At 43.6% G+C, this 17,479-nt stretch overlaps 1 protein-coding gene across 6 annotated transcripts in view; it reads left to right on the forward strand.

Moving 5' to 3' along the window:
- The window catches only part of LOC135518022 (splicing factor, suppressor of white-apricot homolog), a 149,143-nt gene that overhangs the window by 57,360 nt on the left and 74,304 nt on the right, over nucleotides 1-17,479 (forward strand). For all 6 annotated transcript variants that reach the window (XR_010452104.1, XM_064942843.1, XM_064942841.1 and 3 more), the window contains exons 11-12: nucleotides 3,663-3,768; nucleotides 5,769-5,990. Coding sequence is in view for 5 of the 6 variants with exons in the window: in XM_064942843.1 (XP_064798915.1) it covers nucleotides 3,663-3,768; nucleotides 5,769-5,990 (328 nt within the window). In the remaining variant the exon portion in view is untranslated. The remainder of the gene's footprint in view (nucleotides 1-3,662; nucleotides 3,769-5,768; nucleotides 5,991-17,479) is intronic.

Consider the following 17,479-nt stretch of genomic DNA (forward strand, 5'->3'; position numbering starts at 1 on the left):
ATTTAAAAGAGTAAGAACATTTCAGCGAGACATCCATTAAAGCCAACATAATGGAATTAATTCCCCTTGACAATCAACCGTTCTCTGTCGTGGGTGATGTTGACTTTGGCCGACTGATCGAGCACCGGTACACACTACCAAGTGTGCTATTTTTCGGATGTTGCCCAACCAGAGTTGCATAGTAATAGCGTCACTGCTAATAGCTTCACGACATACATACATATGGAACGCCGTTTGGGTCTTTGCGTGTCAAAAAAGATACAGTAGCACTGTCAAAAATGTACAAAAAAGTCTGTAAACACCGGCCAAGAATGATGTGTTTACAATACCGCGTTGGTAATAAAGCATCATTTGTACGACAGCATCTTCTGGGGTAGCTAGCTTTAGCTTCGTACCTAGCTAGCTAGCTTTAGCTTCATACCTAGCACCAATATAACCAGCCTGAAAACAATGGCCAGTAGACACTCTAGTGATTTTCATTATTCTTAGCAAGGATTTAGGAATCCTTGTAAGTATTGTTGTTCGCCTATTGAAATTGAACTTCAGTTCATTAAAATAAATGGCTTGCCAGCTACTTAAGCTTGTTGCCCAAGCTAACGTTCTAAGCAGCCAACTAGCTTCATCTGGATAGTGGGGGTCGACCGGACCGGGTTATGTGTTGTGAAGCTAGCCACAATAAGGATTAGGCACAATAGTGGAATTTGTGGTTTACCTTCAAAATAAAAGTATGTCATTGACAGTGATGCAAACTAATACAAATAGTAGAATTATGCCGTACTTTTATTTTGAAGGCTAACCACAAAGTCCACTTGTCGCTAATCCTTATTGTGCCTAGCTTATTAATCAAATAAGAACTGTCTTATAAATTAGGGTTATTTTAGATGATGACACGTAGCTATATAGTCAGCTAGCAAACTATAGCTACTGAAACAGATTGTCATTTTGCTATGTTTTTGGGGAAAAACATAGTTTGCATCCATAAGCTATCTAGCTTTTTTTATGACCAGCACTGTAGGTGTGTGAGACAACTTTACCAGCATCATATCATACATATCGGTGAACCGTTGTGACATATGAAATACGAGTGATAGTGGAATCAATGTGTAATAACTACGTAAAAAATTAATGAACGCGTAAAATTATTATTAATTATTATTATATTATTATGTGCAGTCATATTCAGGTCCTGATTGGTCAACAAGCTTATTTGACACGTCAAATAGCGTTATTTGAGACGCATAGACCTAAACGGTGTTCTATAGAAATCCTGGTTGAGAATTAAATGACTGAACAAATGAACAATGAAACAGCACATCAAGTAAGTGAAAGAAATGTTTTGATTATGTTTTACTGTTAATGGGGACATACGGAAATGCCAACAAAATAACTTTTGTGTGTGTGTGATCTTTTATATAACACGGCAAGTCCGTTAAGAACAATTTCTTATTTACAATGACGGCCTGGACAATGCTGGACCAATTGTGCGCCGCCTTATGGGACTCCCAATCACAGCCGGATGCGATACAGCCTAGATTTGAACCAGGCACTGTAGTGATGCCTCTTGCACTGTGATGCAGTGCCTTAGACCGCTGCATCCGTGTGTGTGTGTTAACTATTTAACTGTACTAGAATGCTTAAAAGGCCGCTAAAATGTTAAACATCGATTATCTGTATCAGTTTTTTGGCGAGGCAAATATCGGATATCGCTATCGACCAAAAATGTCATATTGGTGCTGATAAGTATAGTTTTTTTGTGCTCTAGGGCAACAGTGTATTCAGGGTCCTGGCAACTGGATCTTTTTTGGAACACCATTATTTTTGTCTTACTGAGTTTTTGTGAATTGATCGCCCCCCATCTAGCTTCAGAGTTTGTTCTGTTAGGTGACCTAAACTGGGACATGCTTAACACCCCGGCAGTCCTACAATCTAAGCTAGATGCCCTCAATCTCACACAAATCATCAAGGCACCCACCAGGTACAACCCTAAATCTGTAAACAAGGGCACCCTCATAGACGTCATCCTGACCAACTGGCCCTCCAAATACACCTCCACTGTCTTCAACCAGGATCTCAGCGATCACTGCCTCATTGCCTGTATCCGCTACGGATCCGCAGTCAAACGACCACCCCTCATCACTGTCAAACGCTCCCAAAAACACTTCTGTGAGCAGGCCTTTCTAATCGACCTGGCCCGGGTATCCTGGAAGGATATTGACCTTATCCCGTCAGTTGAGGATGCTTGGTCATTCTTTAAAAGTAACTTCCTCACCATTTTAGATAAGCATGCTCTGTTCAAAAAATGCAGAACTAAGAACAGATATAGCCCTTGGTTCACTCCAGACCTGACTGCCCTCAACCAGCACAAAAACATCCTGTGGCGGACTGCAATAGCATCGAATAGTCCCAGCGATATGCAACTGTTCAGGGAAGTCAGGAACCAATACACACAGTCAGTCAGGAAAGCAAAGGCCAGCTTCTTCAGGCAGAAATTTGCATCCTGTAGCTCTAACTCCAAAGAGTTCTGGGACACTGTGAAGTCCATGGAGAACAAGAGCACCTCCTCCCAGCTGTCCACTGCACTGAGGCGAGGTAACACGGTCACCACCGATAAATCCATGATTATCGAAAACTTCAACAAGCATTTCCCAACGGCTGGCCATGTCTTCCTCCTGGCTACTCCAACCTCGGCCAACAGCCCCTGTATGCTCTAGTCGGCTGGCCCTCGCTACATATTCGTCGCCAGACCTACTGGCTCCAGGTCATCTACAAGTCCATGCCAGGTAAAGCTCCGCCTTATCTCAGTTCACTGTTCACGATGGCAACACCAACCCGTAGCACGCGCTCCAGCAGGTGTATCTCACTGATCATCCCTAAAGCCAACACCTCATTTGTCCGCCTTTCGTTCCAGTTCTCTGCTGCCTGTGACTGGAACGAATTGCAAAAATCGCTGAAGTTGGAGACTTTTATCTCCCTCACCAACTTCAAACATCTGCTATCTGAGCAGCTAACCGATCGCTGCAGCTGTACATAGTCTATCGGTAAATAGCCCACCCAATTTTACCTACCTCATCCCCATACTGTTTATATTTATTTACTTTTCTGCTCTTTTGCACACCAATATCTCTACCTGTACATGACCATCTGATCATTTATCACTCCAGTGTTAATCTGCAAAATTGTAATTATTCGCCTACCTCCTCATGCCTTTTGCACACAAAATGTATATAGACTCTCTTTTTTTCTACTGTGTTATTGACTTGTTAATTGTTTACTCCATGTGTAACTCTGTGTTGTCTGTTCACACTGCTATGCTTTATCTTGGCCAGGTCGCAGTTGCAAATGAGAACTTGTTCTCAACTAGCCTACCTGGTTAAATAAAGTTGAAGATAAAAAATTACTGTCAGGGCGCAGGTCTGACAGAATCTTTGCAGAAGATCTAGGTGCTCCTGTAGGCCTTCCTTGGTTGGGGGGGGGCTGCAGAATGTTCTATTGTTAAAGAGGATGGGGCTCTTAAGCTGCCTCCCAGTCTCACCCCCAGGCCCTGAGGAAAGAAATCTGAACCTCTCTCTCTCTCTCTCTCTCTCTCTCTCTCTCTCTCTCTCTCTCTTTGTTCTCCTCTCTCGCTCTGTCTCTCTCTGTCTGTCTGTTCCTCCATCCTGTAGTGTGGCTCTCCGTCAGACAGCGTGGGCCCAGGAGTGGGGGAGACTGATGGTGGCAGCGTGGGTAACTGTCCCTCTGACAAATTGATGGAGGGCAAGCTAATAAAAGGTAAGGCGTGATGACCCAGATGTGGACACAGCTGCACAAGTGCGCATACACGCACCCGCAACACACACACATACAGTGGGGAGAACAAGTATTTCATACACTGCTGATTTTGCAGGTTTTCCTACTTACAAAGTATGTAGAGGTCTGTAATTTTTATAATGGGTACACTTCAACTGTGAGAGACAGACAATCACATTGTATGATTTTAAGTAATTCATTTGCATTTTATTGCATGACATAAGTATTTAATCACCAACCAGTAAGAATTCCGGCTCTCATAGACCTGTTAGTTTTTATTTAAGAAGCCCTCCTGTTCTCCACTCATTACCTGTATAAACTGCACCTGTTTGAACTCGTTACCTGTATAAAAGACACCTGTCCACACACTCAATCAAACAGACTCCAACCTCTCCACAATGGCCAAGATCAGAGAGCTGTGTAAGGACAACAGGGATAAAATTGTAGAACTGCACAAGCCCGGTGTTCGGCTACAGGACAATAGGCAAGCAGCTTGGTGAGAAGGCAACAACTGTTGGCGCAATTATTCGAAAATGGAAGAAGTTCAAGATGATGGTCAATCACCCTGGGGCTCCATGCAAGATCTCACCTCGTGGGGCATCAATGATCATGAGGAAGGTGAGTGATCAGCCCAGAACTACATGGCAGGACCTGGTCAATGACCTGAAGAGAGCTGGGACCACAGTCTCAAAGACAACCATTAGTAACACACTATGCCGTCATGGATTAAAATCCTGCAGCGCACGCAAGGTCCCCCTGCTCAAGCCAGCCCTTGTCCAGGCCCATCTGAAGTTTGCCAATGACCGTCTGAATGATCAGAAGAGGAATGGGAGAAGGTCATGTGGTCTGATGAGACAAATATAGAGCTTTTTGGTCTAAACTCCACTCGCCGTGTTTGGAGGAAGAAGGATGAATACAACCCCAAGAGCACCATCCCAAACGTGAAGCATGGTGGTGGAAACATCATTGTTTGGGGATGCAAAGGGGACAGGATGACTGCACCGTATTGAGGAGAGTTTGGATGGGGCCATATATCGCGAGATCTTGGCCAACAACCTACTTCCCTCAGTAAGAGCATTGAAGATGGTTCGTGGCTGGGTCTTCCAGCATGACAACGGCCCGTAACACACAGCCAGGGCAACTAAGGAGTGGCTCTGTAAGAAGCATCTCAAGGTCCTGGAGTGGCCTAGCCAGTCTCCAGACCTGAACCCAATAGATACTCTTTGGAGGGAGCTGAAAGTCCGTATTGCCCAGCGACAGCCCCGAAACCTGAAGGATCTGGAGAAGGTCTGTATGTAGGAGTGGGCCAAAATCCCTGCTGCAGTGTGTGCAAACCTGATCAAGAACTACAGGAAACGTATGATCTCTGTAATTGCAAACAACGGTTTCTGTACCAAATTTTAAGTTCTGCTTTTCTGATGTATGAAATACTTATGTCATGCAATAAAATGCAAAGTAATTACTTAAAAATCATACAATGTGATTTTCTGGATTTTTAGATTCCGTCTCTCACAGTTGAAGTGAACCTGTGATAAAAAATTACAGACCTCTACATGCTTTGTAAGTAGGAAAACCTGCAACATCGGCAGTGTATCTGCAATGCTTATACACACACACACACACGCTACATACACATGGAGGCACAGTTTGTGTCTGCTCGTGGGGGTGGCAAGCGTGCGTGTGAGGTTGGCTGGTTGGTTGTGTGTGTGGCGTAATTTGGAGCTATCAGCTAGTAAATGGCAGTTATGATTAAAGGAGTACAGGCTGTTCATAAAGCATTCTGGCTGGCTGAGGCTCATGTCTGGCCCATGGTAAGGACATTAAACCCCCAGCTGGAGATACTCACTCTGTCTGCCTGGGGAAGGTTAATGGTATATGGTAAAAGGAGTGACTGTTACCGCGAACACATTTTCATCTCAAACGACAGCTCGCTTTAATCAAATGCCTCCTCCTCTCTCTTTCGCCTCTGCCTTCCTTCCTAGCATCCTTTGCGCCGATCTGCTTTGCCATCAAAGCCAAAGAAAACGACATGCTACCGCTGGAGAAGAACCGTGTGCGGCTGGACGATGACTCGGACGATGACCTGGACAAGTTGCTGGGGGAGGAGGGTCTGGAGGTGATGGTGGTCAGAGAGGTTCCTGCATCCCCCGCCCCCGAGGAGAAGAGACCCACTCTCACCCTGGAGGAGCTGGAGGCTAAACAAGGTAGCTAGCTATTTAATGTCTCAATGTGGCTGAACTTTACATATCAAGGAACGTCTTATTTTACTTTACCTAAAAGCTTTTTTGGAATATCAAATAAAATGTATTTATGTAGCCCTTCTTACATCAGCTGATATCTCAAAGTGCTGTACAGAAACCCAGCCTAAAACCCCAAACAGCTAGCAATGCAGGTGTAGAAGCACGGTGGTTAGGAAAAACTCCCTAGAATGGCCAAAACCTAGGAAGAAACCTAGAGAGGAACCAGGCTATGTGGGGTGGCCAGTCCTCTTCTGGCTGTGCCGGGTGGAGATTATAACAGAAGATGGTCAAGATGTTCAAATGTTCATAAATGACCAGCATGGTCAAATAATAATAATCACAGTAGTTGTCGAGGGTGCAGCAAGTCAGCACCTCAGGAGTAAATGTCAGTTGGCTTTTCATAGCCAATAATTAAGAGTATCTCTACCACTCCTACTGTTTCTAGAGAGTTGAAAACAGCAGGTCTGGGACAGGTGGCACGTCCGGTGAACAGGTCAGGGTTCCATAGCCGCAGGCAGAACAGTTGAAACTGGAGCAGCAGCACGGCCAGGTGGACTGGGGACAGCAAGGAGTAATCTTGCCAGGTAGTCCTGAGGCATGGTCCTAGGGCTCAGGTCCTCTGAGAGAGAAAGAAAGAGAGCATATTTAAATTCACACAGGACACCGGATAAGACAGGAGAAGTACTCCAGATATAATAAACTGACTCTAGCCCCCCGACACAAACTACTGCAGCATAAATACTGAAGGCTGAGACAGGAGGGGTCAGGAGACACTGTGGCCCCATCCAATTGTACCCCCGGACAGGGCCAAACAGGAAGGATATAACCCCACCCACTTTGCCAAAGCACAGCCCCCACACCACTAGAGGGATATATTCAACCACCAACTTACCATCCTGAGACAAGGCCGAGTATAGCCCACAAAGTTCTCCGCCACGGCACAACCCAGGGGGGAGCACCAACCCAGACAGGAAGATCACGTCAGTGACTCAACCCACTCAATTGACGCACCCCTCACAGGGACGGCATGGAATAGCGCCAGTGACTCAGCCCCTGTAATAGGGTTAGAGGCAGAGAATCCCAGTGGAGAGAGGGGAACCCGCCAGGCAGAGACGGCAAGAGCGGTTTTTGCTCCAAAGCCTTTCCGTTCATCTTCACACTCCTGGGCCAGACTACATTCAATCATATGACCCACTGAAGAGATGAGTCTTCAGTAAAGACTTAAAGGTTGAGACCGAGTTTGCGTCTCTCACATGGGTAGGCAGCCCATTCCATAAAAATGGAGCTCTATAGGAGAAAGCCCTGCATCCAGCTGTTTGCTTAGAAATTCTAAGGACAATTAGGAGGCCTGCATCTTGTGACCGTCGCGTACATGTAGGTATGTACGGCAGGACCAAATCGGAAAGATGTGTAGAAGCAAGCCCGTGTAATGCTTTGTAGGTTAGCAGTAAAACCTTCAGCCCTTGCTTTAACAGGAAGCCAGTGTAGGGAGGCTAGCACTGGAGTAATATGATCAAATTTTTTGGTTCTAGTCAGGATTCTAGCAGCCGTATTTAGCACTAACTGAGGTTTATTTAGTGCTTTATCCGGGTAGCCAGAAAGTAGAGCATTGCAGTAGTTTAACCTATAAGTAACAAAAGCATGGATTAATTTTTCTGCATCATTTTTGGACAACGTTTCTGATTTTTGCAATGTTACGTAGATGGAAAAAAGCTGTCCTTGAAACATTCTTGATATGTTCGTCAAAAGAGAGATCAGGGTCCAGAGTAACGCCGAGGTCCTTCTGTTTTTTTGAGACGACTGTACAACCATCAAGATTAATTGTCAGATTCAACAGAAGATCTCTTTGTTTCTTGGGACCTAGAACAAGCATCTCTGTTTTGTCCGAGTTTAAAAGTAGAAAGTTTGCAGCCATCCACTTCCTTATGTCTGAAACACAGGCTTCTAGCGAGGGCAATTTTGGGGCTTCACCATGTTTCATTGAAATGTACAGCTGTGTGTCATCCGCATAGCAGTGAAAGTTAACATTATGTTTTCGAATGACATCCCCATATAAAATATATAGTGAAAACAATAGTGGTCCTAAAACGGAACCTTGAGGAACACCGAAATGTACAGTTGATTTGTCAGAGGACAAACCATTCACAGAGACAAACTGATATCTTTCCGAAAGATAAGATCGGAACCCGGCCAGAACTTGTCCGTGTAGACCAATTTGGGTTTCCGATCTCTCCAAAAGAATGTGGTGATCGATGGTATCAAAAGCAGCACTAAGGTCTAGAAGCACGAGGACGGATGCAGAGCCTTGGTCTGACGCCATTAAAAGGTCATTTACCACCTTCACAAGTGCAATCTCACTGCTATGGTAGGGTCTAAAACCAGACTGAAGCATTTCGAATAAATTGTTTGTCTTCAGGAAGACAGTGAGTTGCAGCGCAACAGATTTTTGAAATATTTTGGAGAGGAATTGAGGATTCGATATAGGCTGAGTTTGTAAAATATTTTCTGGGTCAAGGTTTGGCTTCTTCAAGAGAGGCTTTATTACTGCCCCTTTTAGTGAGTTTGGTACACATCCGGTTGTTAGAGAGCCTTTTATTATGTTCAACATAGGAGGGCCAAGCACAGGAAGCAGCTCTTTCAGTAGTTTAGTTGGAATAGAGTCCAGTATGCAGCTTGAAGGTTTAGAGGCCATGATTATTTTCATCATTGTGTCAAGAGATATAGTACTAAAACACTTGAGTGTCTCTCTTGATCCTAGGTCCTGGCAGAGTTATGTAGACTCAGAACAACTGAGCTTTGGAGGAATACGCAGATTTAAAGAGGAGTCTGTAATTTGCTTTCTAATGAACGTGATCTTCTCCTCAAAGAAGTTAATGAATTTATTACTGCCGAAATGAAAGCCATCCTCTCTTGGGGAATGCTGCTTTTTAGTTAGCTTTGCTATAGTATCAAAAATACATTTTGGATTGTTCTTATTTTCCTCAATTAAGTTTGAAAAATAGGATGATCGAGCAGCAGTGATGGCTCTTCGATACTGCACGGTGCTGTCTTTCCAAGCTAGTCGGAAGACTTACAGTTTGGTGTGGCTCCATTTCCGTTCCAATTTTCTGGAAGCTTGCTTTAGAGCTTGGGTATTTTCTGTGTACCAGGGAGCTAGTTTCTTATGACAAATGTTTTTAGTTTTTAGGGGTGCAACTGCATCTAGGGTATTGCGCAAGGTTAAATTGAGTTCCTCAGTTAGGTGGTTAACTGATTTTTGTCCTCTGATGTCCTTGGGTAGGCAGAGGGAGTCTGGAAGGGCATCAAGAAATCTTTGTGTTGTCTGAGAATTTATAGCATGACTTTTGATGCTCCTTGGTTGGGGTCTGAGCAGATTATTTGTTGCGATTGCAAACGTAATAAAATGGTGGTCTGATAGTCCAGGATTATGAGGAAAAACATTAAGATCCACACCATTTATACTATGGGACAAAACTAGGTCCAGAGTATGACTGTGTCAGTGAGTAGGTCGAGAGACATGTTGGACAAAACCCACTGAGTCGATGATGGCTCCGAAAGCCTTTTGGAGTGGGTCTGTGGACTTTTCCATGTGAATATTGAAATCACCAAAAATTTGAATATTATCTGCTATGACTACAAGTTCCGATAGGAATTCAGGGAACTCAGTGTGGAACGCTGTATATGGCCCAGGAGGCCTGTAAACAGTAGCTATAAAAAGTGATTGAGTAGGCTGCATAGATATCCTGACTCAAAGCTCAAAAGACTAAAACATCTTCTTCTTTTTTTTGTAAATTTAAATTTGCTATCATAAATGTTAACAACACCTCCGCTTTTGTGGGATGCACGGGGGAGATATGGTCACTAGTGTAACCAGGAGGTGATGCCTCATTTAACACAGTAAATTCATCAGGCTTAAGCCATGTTTCAGTCAGGCCAATCACATCAAGATTATGATCAGTGATTAGTTCATTGACTATAACTGCCTTTGAAGTGAGGGATCTAACATTAAGTAGCCCTATTTTCAGATGTGAGGTATCACGATCTCTTTCAATAATGGCAGGAATGGAGGAGGTCTTTATCCTAGTGAGATTGCTAAGGCGAACACCTCCATGTTTAGTTTTGCCCAACCTAGGTCGAGGCACAGACACAGTCTCAATGGGGATAGCTGAGCTGCCTACACTGACTGTGCTAGTGGCAGACTAAGCTGGTAGGCTGGCTAACAGCCTGCTGCCTGGCCTGCACCCTATTTCATTGTGGAGCTAGAGGAGTTAGAGCCCTGTCTACGTTGGTAGATAAGATGATAGCACCCCTCCAGCTAGGATGGAGTCCGTCACTCCTCAGCAGGCCAGGCTTACCCCTCAATTGTCCTATGTGGCTCAGTTCGTAGAGCATGCTACTTGCAATGTCTGAGTTGTGGGTTTAGTCAATCCTGGAGCTGTTCAATACCCAAAAATGATGTATAAAACCACTACTGGATGTCACTTTCAATAAAAACATGTAAATGGCATACACTGACACGGAACCAAAACTGGCTGCGAGCGTGCACCATCGTGCATAAATTAATTTTGTCACCCCCACACCAAATGCGATCACGACACTCAGGTTAAAATATCAAAACAAACTCTGAACCAATTACATTAATTTGGGTCGAAAAAGGTCGAAAAGCATTAAACATGTTTAGCATTTTAGCTAGCTAGTTTGCACTTGATAGCTAATTTGTCCTATTTGGCTAGCTTGCTGTTGCTAGCTAATTTGTCCTGGGATATAAACATTGAGTTGTTATTTATCGCCTGAAATGCACAAGGTCCTCTACTCAGACAATTAATCCAGACATAAAACAGTCAATCGAATCATTTCTAGTCATCTCTCCTCCTTCCAGGCCTTTTCTTCTCTTGTCTTTATATTGCGATTGGCAACTTTCATAAATTCGGTGCATTACTGCCACTGACCTCGTTCGTCTTTCAGTCACCCACGTGGGTATAACCAATGAGGAGATTGCACGTGGGTACCTGCTTCTATAAACCAATGGGAGAGGCAGGACTTGCAGAGCGATCTGCATCACAAATAGAACTGACTTCTACTTTAGCCCTTGTCAAAGCAGAAGCTCGTTGGCGCGTGCAAGCAGTGTGGGTGCAATAATTGAATAATATAGATTTCTAAATGTGTTTTTCAACGCGCGCACGTGACGCGAGTGTTGTTGTCAGGGTATGAGTGTACAAAACTTTAGGAACACCTTCCTAATATTGATTTGCACCCTCTTTTTCCCTCAGAACAGCCTTAATTTGTCAGGGCATGAGCTCTAGGTTGCTGGCTCATGTTGACTCCAATGCTTCCGACAGTTGTCAAGTTGGCTGGATGTTCTTTGGGTGGTGGACCATTCTAGATACTCTCGGTACACTGTTGAGCATGAAAAACCCAGCAACATTGCAGTTCTTGACACACTCAAACCAGTACACCTGGCACCTCCTGCCATACTCAGTTCCATGGCACTTAAATATATTGTCTTGCCGATTCACCCTCTGAATGGCACAAATACACAATCCATGTCTCAAACTTAAAAATCCTTCTTTAACCTGTCCCCTTCATCTACACTGATTGAAGTGGATTTAACAGGTGAAATCAATAAGGGATGATAGCTTTCACCTGGTGAGTGGCATGGACAGAGCAGGTGTTCCTAATGTTTTGTATACTCAGTGTATGTTGTTTTCTATTATAAAAGTTAGTAAACTGAAGTGTCATACTGTAGTTTGTGGACCTGAATGATAAATATAGAGGGAACAAAGACTGACGTGTGAATGGCCAGTACTAGTCAGCCTGTCTGTGTTCTGGCTTGCTGTCTCAGTAGGGAAGCAGTCCAGAAACTCTGAGGACAGTGGAAGTTGATAAAAATGCTTGTTAAAACCAACACGTTCCGAAGGCTACTGCATTTTTAACAACTTCCACTGTCCTCCAAGAGCTGCTGAATTTTCTCTTCACTTCAGTTTGCTTCTCTATTCATGCACCTGATATGTTAAATGACGTAGAGAGGGCCCCGTCCTCTGATGAGCAGCAGGTCAGCAAGCTCAATCACCTCACCCACCTCAGGCTCTGAATGTCATTACTGGTTTCTCTCTTTCGCTCTCTGCCTCTCTTTCTCTCTATCTTCCTCTCTCTGGTAATATGGCTCTGCTCGCTGGGAGGGCAGCGGGCGGACTAGGAAAGACATCGCTCAATCAAATACACATGCACACTTTGCCTTTTTGCTGGAGGTCAGACAAGCCGTGGGAGGGAGGGGGGGCGAGGGAGCTTCCAGGAAGGGCGTAGGAACAAAATGGATACAGTAAACCACAGTCGTATTTCTCACCATGGCTTAGCCCATAATGGAAAGTATATAGACCCCTTGACTTTTTCTACATTTTGTTACATGACAGCCTTGTCTCATCAATCTACACACAATTGGAGGGGGGTGGTTTAAAATATTTTGTATATTTCTTTTTAAGTTTTCAGACGCTTTACTCAGTACTTTGTTGAAGCACCTTTGGCGGCGATTACAGCCTCGATTCTTCTTGGGTATGACGCTACAAGCTTGGCACACCTGTATTTGGGGAGTTCCTCCCATTCTTCTCTGCAGATCCTCTCTTGCTCTGTCAGGTTGGATGGGGAGGGTCACTGCACAGCAATTATCTGGTCTCCAGAGATTGGGTTCAAGTCCGGGCTCTGGCTAGGCCACTCAAGGATATTCAGAGACGTGTCCCAAAGCCACACCTGCATTGTCTTGGCTGTGTGCTTCCTGTTGGAAGGTGAACCTTCGCCCCAGTCTGAGGTCCACTCTGGAGCAGGTTTTCATTGATGATCTCTCTGTACTTTTCTCCGTTCATCTTTCCCTTGATCCTGACGAGTCTCCCAGTCCCTGATGCCAAAAAACATCTCCACAGCATGATGCTGCCACCACCATGCTTCACCGTAGGAATGGTGCCAGGTTTCCTCCAGACGTGACACTGGCATTCAGGCCAAAGAGTTCAAACTTGGTTTCATCAGACCAGAGAATCTTGTTTTTTCATGGTCAGAGTCTTTAGGTACCTTTTGGCAAACTCCAAGCAGCCTGTCATGTGCCTTTTACTGAGGAGTGGCTTCTCGTCTGGCCACTCTACCATAAAGGCCTGATTGGTGGAGTGCTGCAGAGATGGTTGGCCTTCTGGAAGGTTCTTTCTCCCATTTCCACAGAGGAACTCTGGAGCTCTGTCAGAGTGACCACCGGATTCTTGGTCACCTCCCTGACCAAGGCCCTTCTCCCCGACTGCTCAGTTTGGCTGGGTGGCCAAAGAGTCTTGGTGTTCCAAACTTCTTCCATTTAAGACTGATGGAGGCTGCTGTGTTCTTTGGGACCTTCAATGCTGCAGAAATGTTTTGGTACCCTTCCCCAGATCTGTGCCTCAACACAATCCTGTCTCGGCACTCTCTCTACGGACAATTCCTTCGACCTTGTGGCTTGGTTTGTGCTCTGATATGCAATGTCAACTGTGGGACCTTATCTAGACAGTTGTGTGCCTTTCCAACTCATGTCCAATCAATTGAATTTACCACAGGTGGACTCCAATTAAGTTGTAGAAACATCTCAAGGATGATCAATGGAAACAGCATGCAGCTGAGCTCAATTTCGAATCTCAGAGCAAAAGGTCTGAATACTTATGTCAATGTAATATTTCATTTTTGTATTTTTAATACATTTGGAAAAGCCTGTTCGCTTTGTCAATATGGGGTGTTGTGTGTAGATTAATAATAGGTTTTATTTTATTTAATCAATTTTAGAACAATGCATGTGTGACTCATATGGCCTATTCCTAATGTTAAGCATGTATTAAGCCTGGTCTCACATACACAGGCACCAAATGGTCTTGTATTTAGGCCTAGTTTTAGGTGCTGGTTCAGTCTGACAACACACACACCCAACCCTAGGGGTCCATAGGAACGGAACATCTGTGTGATTATCTCAGTCAGAGGAGACGCAGGGTAAAGAAAGGGCCTGGCAAGTGAAATTAATTGCTGTGTGACAGGGAGGCTGTCACTCAGTTAGATTAAAGGGGGTATTAATCACAGACAGGGGAAACCTAATCTGTATTAATGGATCATCAAGGACAATAACCCCCGAGCCACTACCTGTTCACCCTGCTTCCATCCAGAAGGTGAGGTCAGTACAGGTGCAGCAGAGCTGGGACAGAGAGATTTGAAAAACAGCTTCAATCTCAAGGCCATCATACTGTTCAACAGCCACCACTAGCACAGAGAGGCGGCAGCCTACATACAGATTTGATATCATTGGGCACGTTAATAAATGGAACACTAGTCACTTTAATACTGCCACTTAGAATGTTTACATATCTCACATTACTCATCTTATATGTACAGTGGGGCAAATAAATTCATTAAAAATCCTACAATGTGATTTTCTGGATTTTTTTTCTTCTCATTTTGTCTGTCATAGTTGAAGTGTACCTATGATGAAAATTACAGGCCTCATTGTTTTAAGTGGGAGAACTTGCACAATTGGTGGCTGACTAAATACTTTTTTGCCCCACTGTATATACTGTATCCTTCACTATCTATTCTTAGCCGCTCTGACACTGCTCATCCATATATTTTATACTTACATTTGAAGTCGGATGTTTACATACACCTTAGCCAACTTCATTTAAACTCAGTTTTTCACAATTCCTGACATTTAATCTTGATAAACATTTCCTGTCTTAGGTCAGTTAGGATCACCACCATTTTGAGAATGCGAAATGTCAGAATTATTTCTTTCATCACATTCCCAGCTGGTCAGAAATGTACATACACTCAATTAATATTTGGTAGCATTGCCTTTAAATTGTTTTAACTTGGGTCAAACGTTTTGGGTAGCCTTCCACAAGCTTCCCACAATAAGATGGGTGAATTTTGGCCCATTCCTTCTGACAGAACTGGTGTAACTGAGTCAAGTTTGTAGGCCTCCTTGCTCGCACTCTCTTTTTCAGATCTGCCCACACATTTTGTTATGGGATTGAGGTCAGGGCTTTGTGATGGCCACTCCAATACCTTGACTCTGTTATCCTTAAGCCATTTTGCCACAACTTTGGAAGTTTGCTTGGGGTCATTGTCCATTTGGAAGACCCATTTGCGACCAAGCTTTAACTTCCTGACTGATGTCTTGAGTTGTGGCTTCAGTATATCCACTTAATTTTCCTTTCTCATGATGCCATCTGTTTTGTGAAGTGCACCAGTCCCTCCTGCAGCAAAGCACCCCCACAACATGATGCTGGCACCCCTGTGCTTCACGGTTGGGATGGTGTTCTGCAGCTTGCAAGCCTCCCCTTTTTCCTCTTAACATAACGATGGTCATAATGGCCAAACAGTTCTATTTTTGTTTCATCAGACCAGAGGACATTTCTCCAAAAAGTACAATCTTTGTCCCCATGTGCAGTTGCAAACGGTAGTCTGGCTTTTTTATGGCGGTTTTGGAGCAGTGGCTTCTTCCTTGCTGAGCGGCCTTTCAGGTTATGTCGATATATGACTGGTTTTACTGTGGATATAGATACTTTTGTACTGGTTTCCTCCAGCATCTTCACAATGTCCGTTGCTGTTCTGGGATTGATTTGCACTTTTTGTCAAAGTACGTTCATCTCTAGGAGACAGAACGGGTCTCCTTCCTGAGCGGTATGACTGCTGCGTGGTCCCATGGTGTTTATACTTGAGTACTTTTGTTTGTACAGATGAACGTGGTACTTTCAGGCATTTGGAAATTGAACCAGACTTGTGGAGGTCTACAATTTTCTGATGTCTTGGCTGATTTCTTTTGATTTTCCCATGATGTCAAGCAGAGAGGCACTGAGTTTGAAGGTATGCCTTGAAATACATCCACAGGTACACCTCCAATTTACTCAAATGATGTCAATTAGCCTATCAAAAGCTTCTAAAGCCATGACATAATTTTCTTTTTCGAGCTGTTTAAAGGCACAGTCAACTTAGTGTATGTAAACTTCTGACCCACTAGACTTGTGATACAGTGAATTATAAGTGAAATGATCTGTCTGTAAACAATTGTTGGAAAAATGGCTTTTGTCATGCACAAAGTAGATGTCCTAACCGACTTGCCAAAACTATAATTTGTTAACAATAAATTTGTGTAGTGGTTGAAAAACAAGTTTTATTAAATGACTACAACCTAAGTGTATGTAAACTTCCGACTTCAACTGTATATATTCTCATCACATTCCTTTACTAGATTGTGTGTTTTAGGTTTTGTTGTGGAATTCTTACATATAACCTGTGAGATACTTCTGCACTGTCAGATCTAGAAGCATAAGCATTTCGCTACACTCACAATAACATCTGCTAAACACGTGTATGTGACCATTAAGATTTGATTTAATGTATTGTAAAACGATCACACAGGCGGCCTGTGATTACCGATGGTGGGATTCAACAGACAGTTGACAATCCCTGTGTGTCTTATGTGTGTGGGTCCATTTAGCAGACAGCATTGGGTGTGTCAGCACACACTCTGTATCATGACCAATGATTCTGACAGACCACCTCAATCGTTCTTTCATGCTTGAAAGCCCCAAGCCTGTGCTGTTATTGAGTGAGACCAGTGGCAGTTCTCATTACTAAAGAGTATGTGTGTGCTCGTGCATTGACGTGTGTGTGTGTGTGTGTGTGTGTGCTGTCTGTCTCATCTGCCATTAGGTCCTTTGTCTCTTACGCCATTCTAAAGTAACATTTACAACAAAAATAATAATTTGTTCCATCATCCTCCCTTAGTAGTGTTGTAAACAACAGCATGAATAGTTTTACTGATGGCAGGCTGAGACTGAAACCATAGTGTATTTGTTTTAAAGCAGAGCCAGTGATTTGATTGCTAAAGCACTTAAGTGGCCAAGGACCCTACTGATTGGGTCATCTCTCACACCCACAGACTGAACAGCTCTGTCTGTGTCCCAGCCTGTCTGTCTCCCTCCTCTCTTTTCTTTTTTTGTTTCTCTCCGTCACTGTCTTCTCAGTCTTTCACTCACTCCATCCATCTCACTTGTTGTTTCTCCTCCATCTTTCAATGTATACTCTTTCAAAGTTGCTTGCTCTCTCCCTGTCTCTCTCCGTCTCTCTCAATTCAATTCACGGGTCTTTATTACTTTATTGGCATGGTAAATATGTTTACATTGCTAAAGCAAGTGAAATGGATAAACAAAAGTCAAATGAAAAAAAGTTAACACTAAATATTACTCACACAAGTTCCAAAAGAATAGACATTTAAAATGTCATATGTCTATATACAGTGTTGTAGCCATGTGCATCTTTCTCTCCATATAAAGTGAGTGGGAATCTACCATAGAGTGGTATAGTATATGTAAGGTCTCTGTCACATTTGTTGGTGCAGTAATGTTAGTTCTGTTCCTGATGTGTTCACACTAATCCTCAAATGATTCACCTATGATTCG

The sequence above is a fragment of the Oncorhynchus masou genome, chromosome 28 (genome assembly GCF_036934945.1).
Source record: "Oncorhynchus masou masou isolate Uvic2021 chromosome 28, UVic_Omas_1.1, whole genome shotgun sequence".
NCBI classification, from domain to species: Eukaryota; Metazoa; Chordata; class Actinopteri; order Salmoniformes; family Salmonidae; genus Oncorhynchus; species Oncorhynchus masou.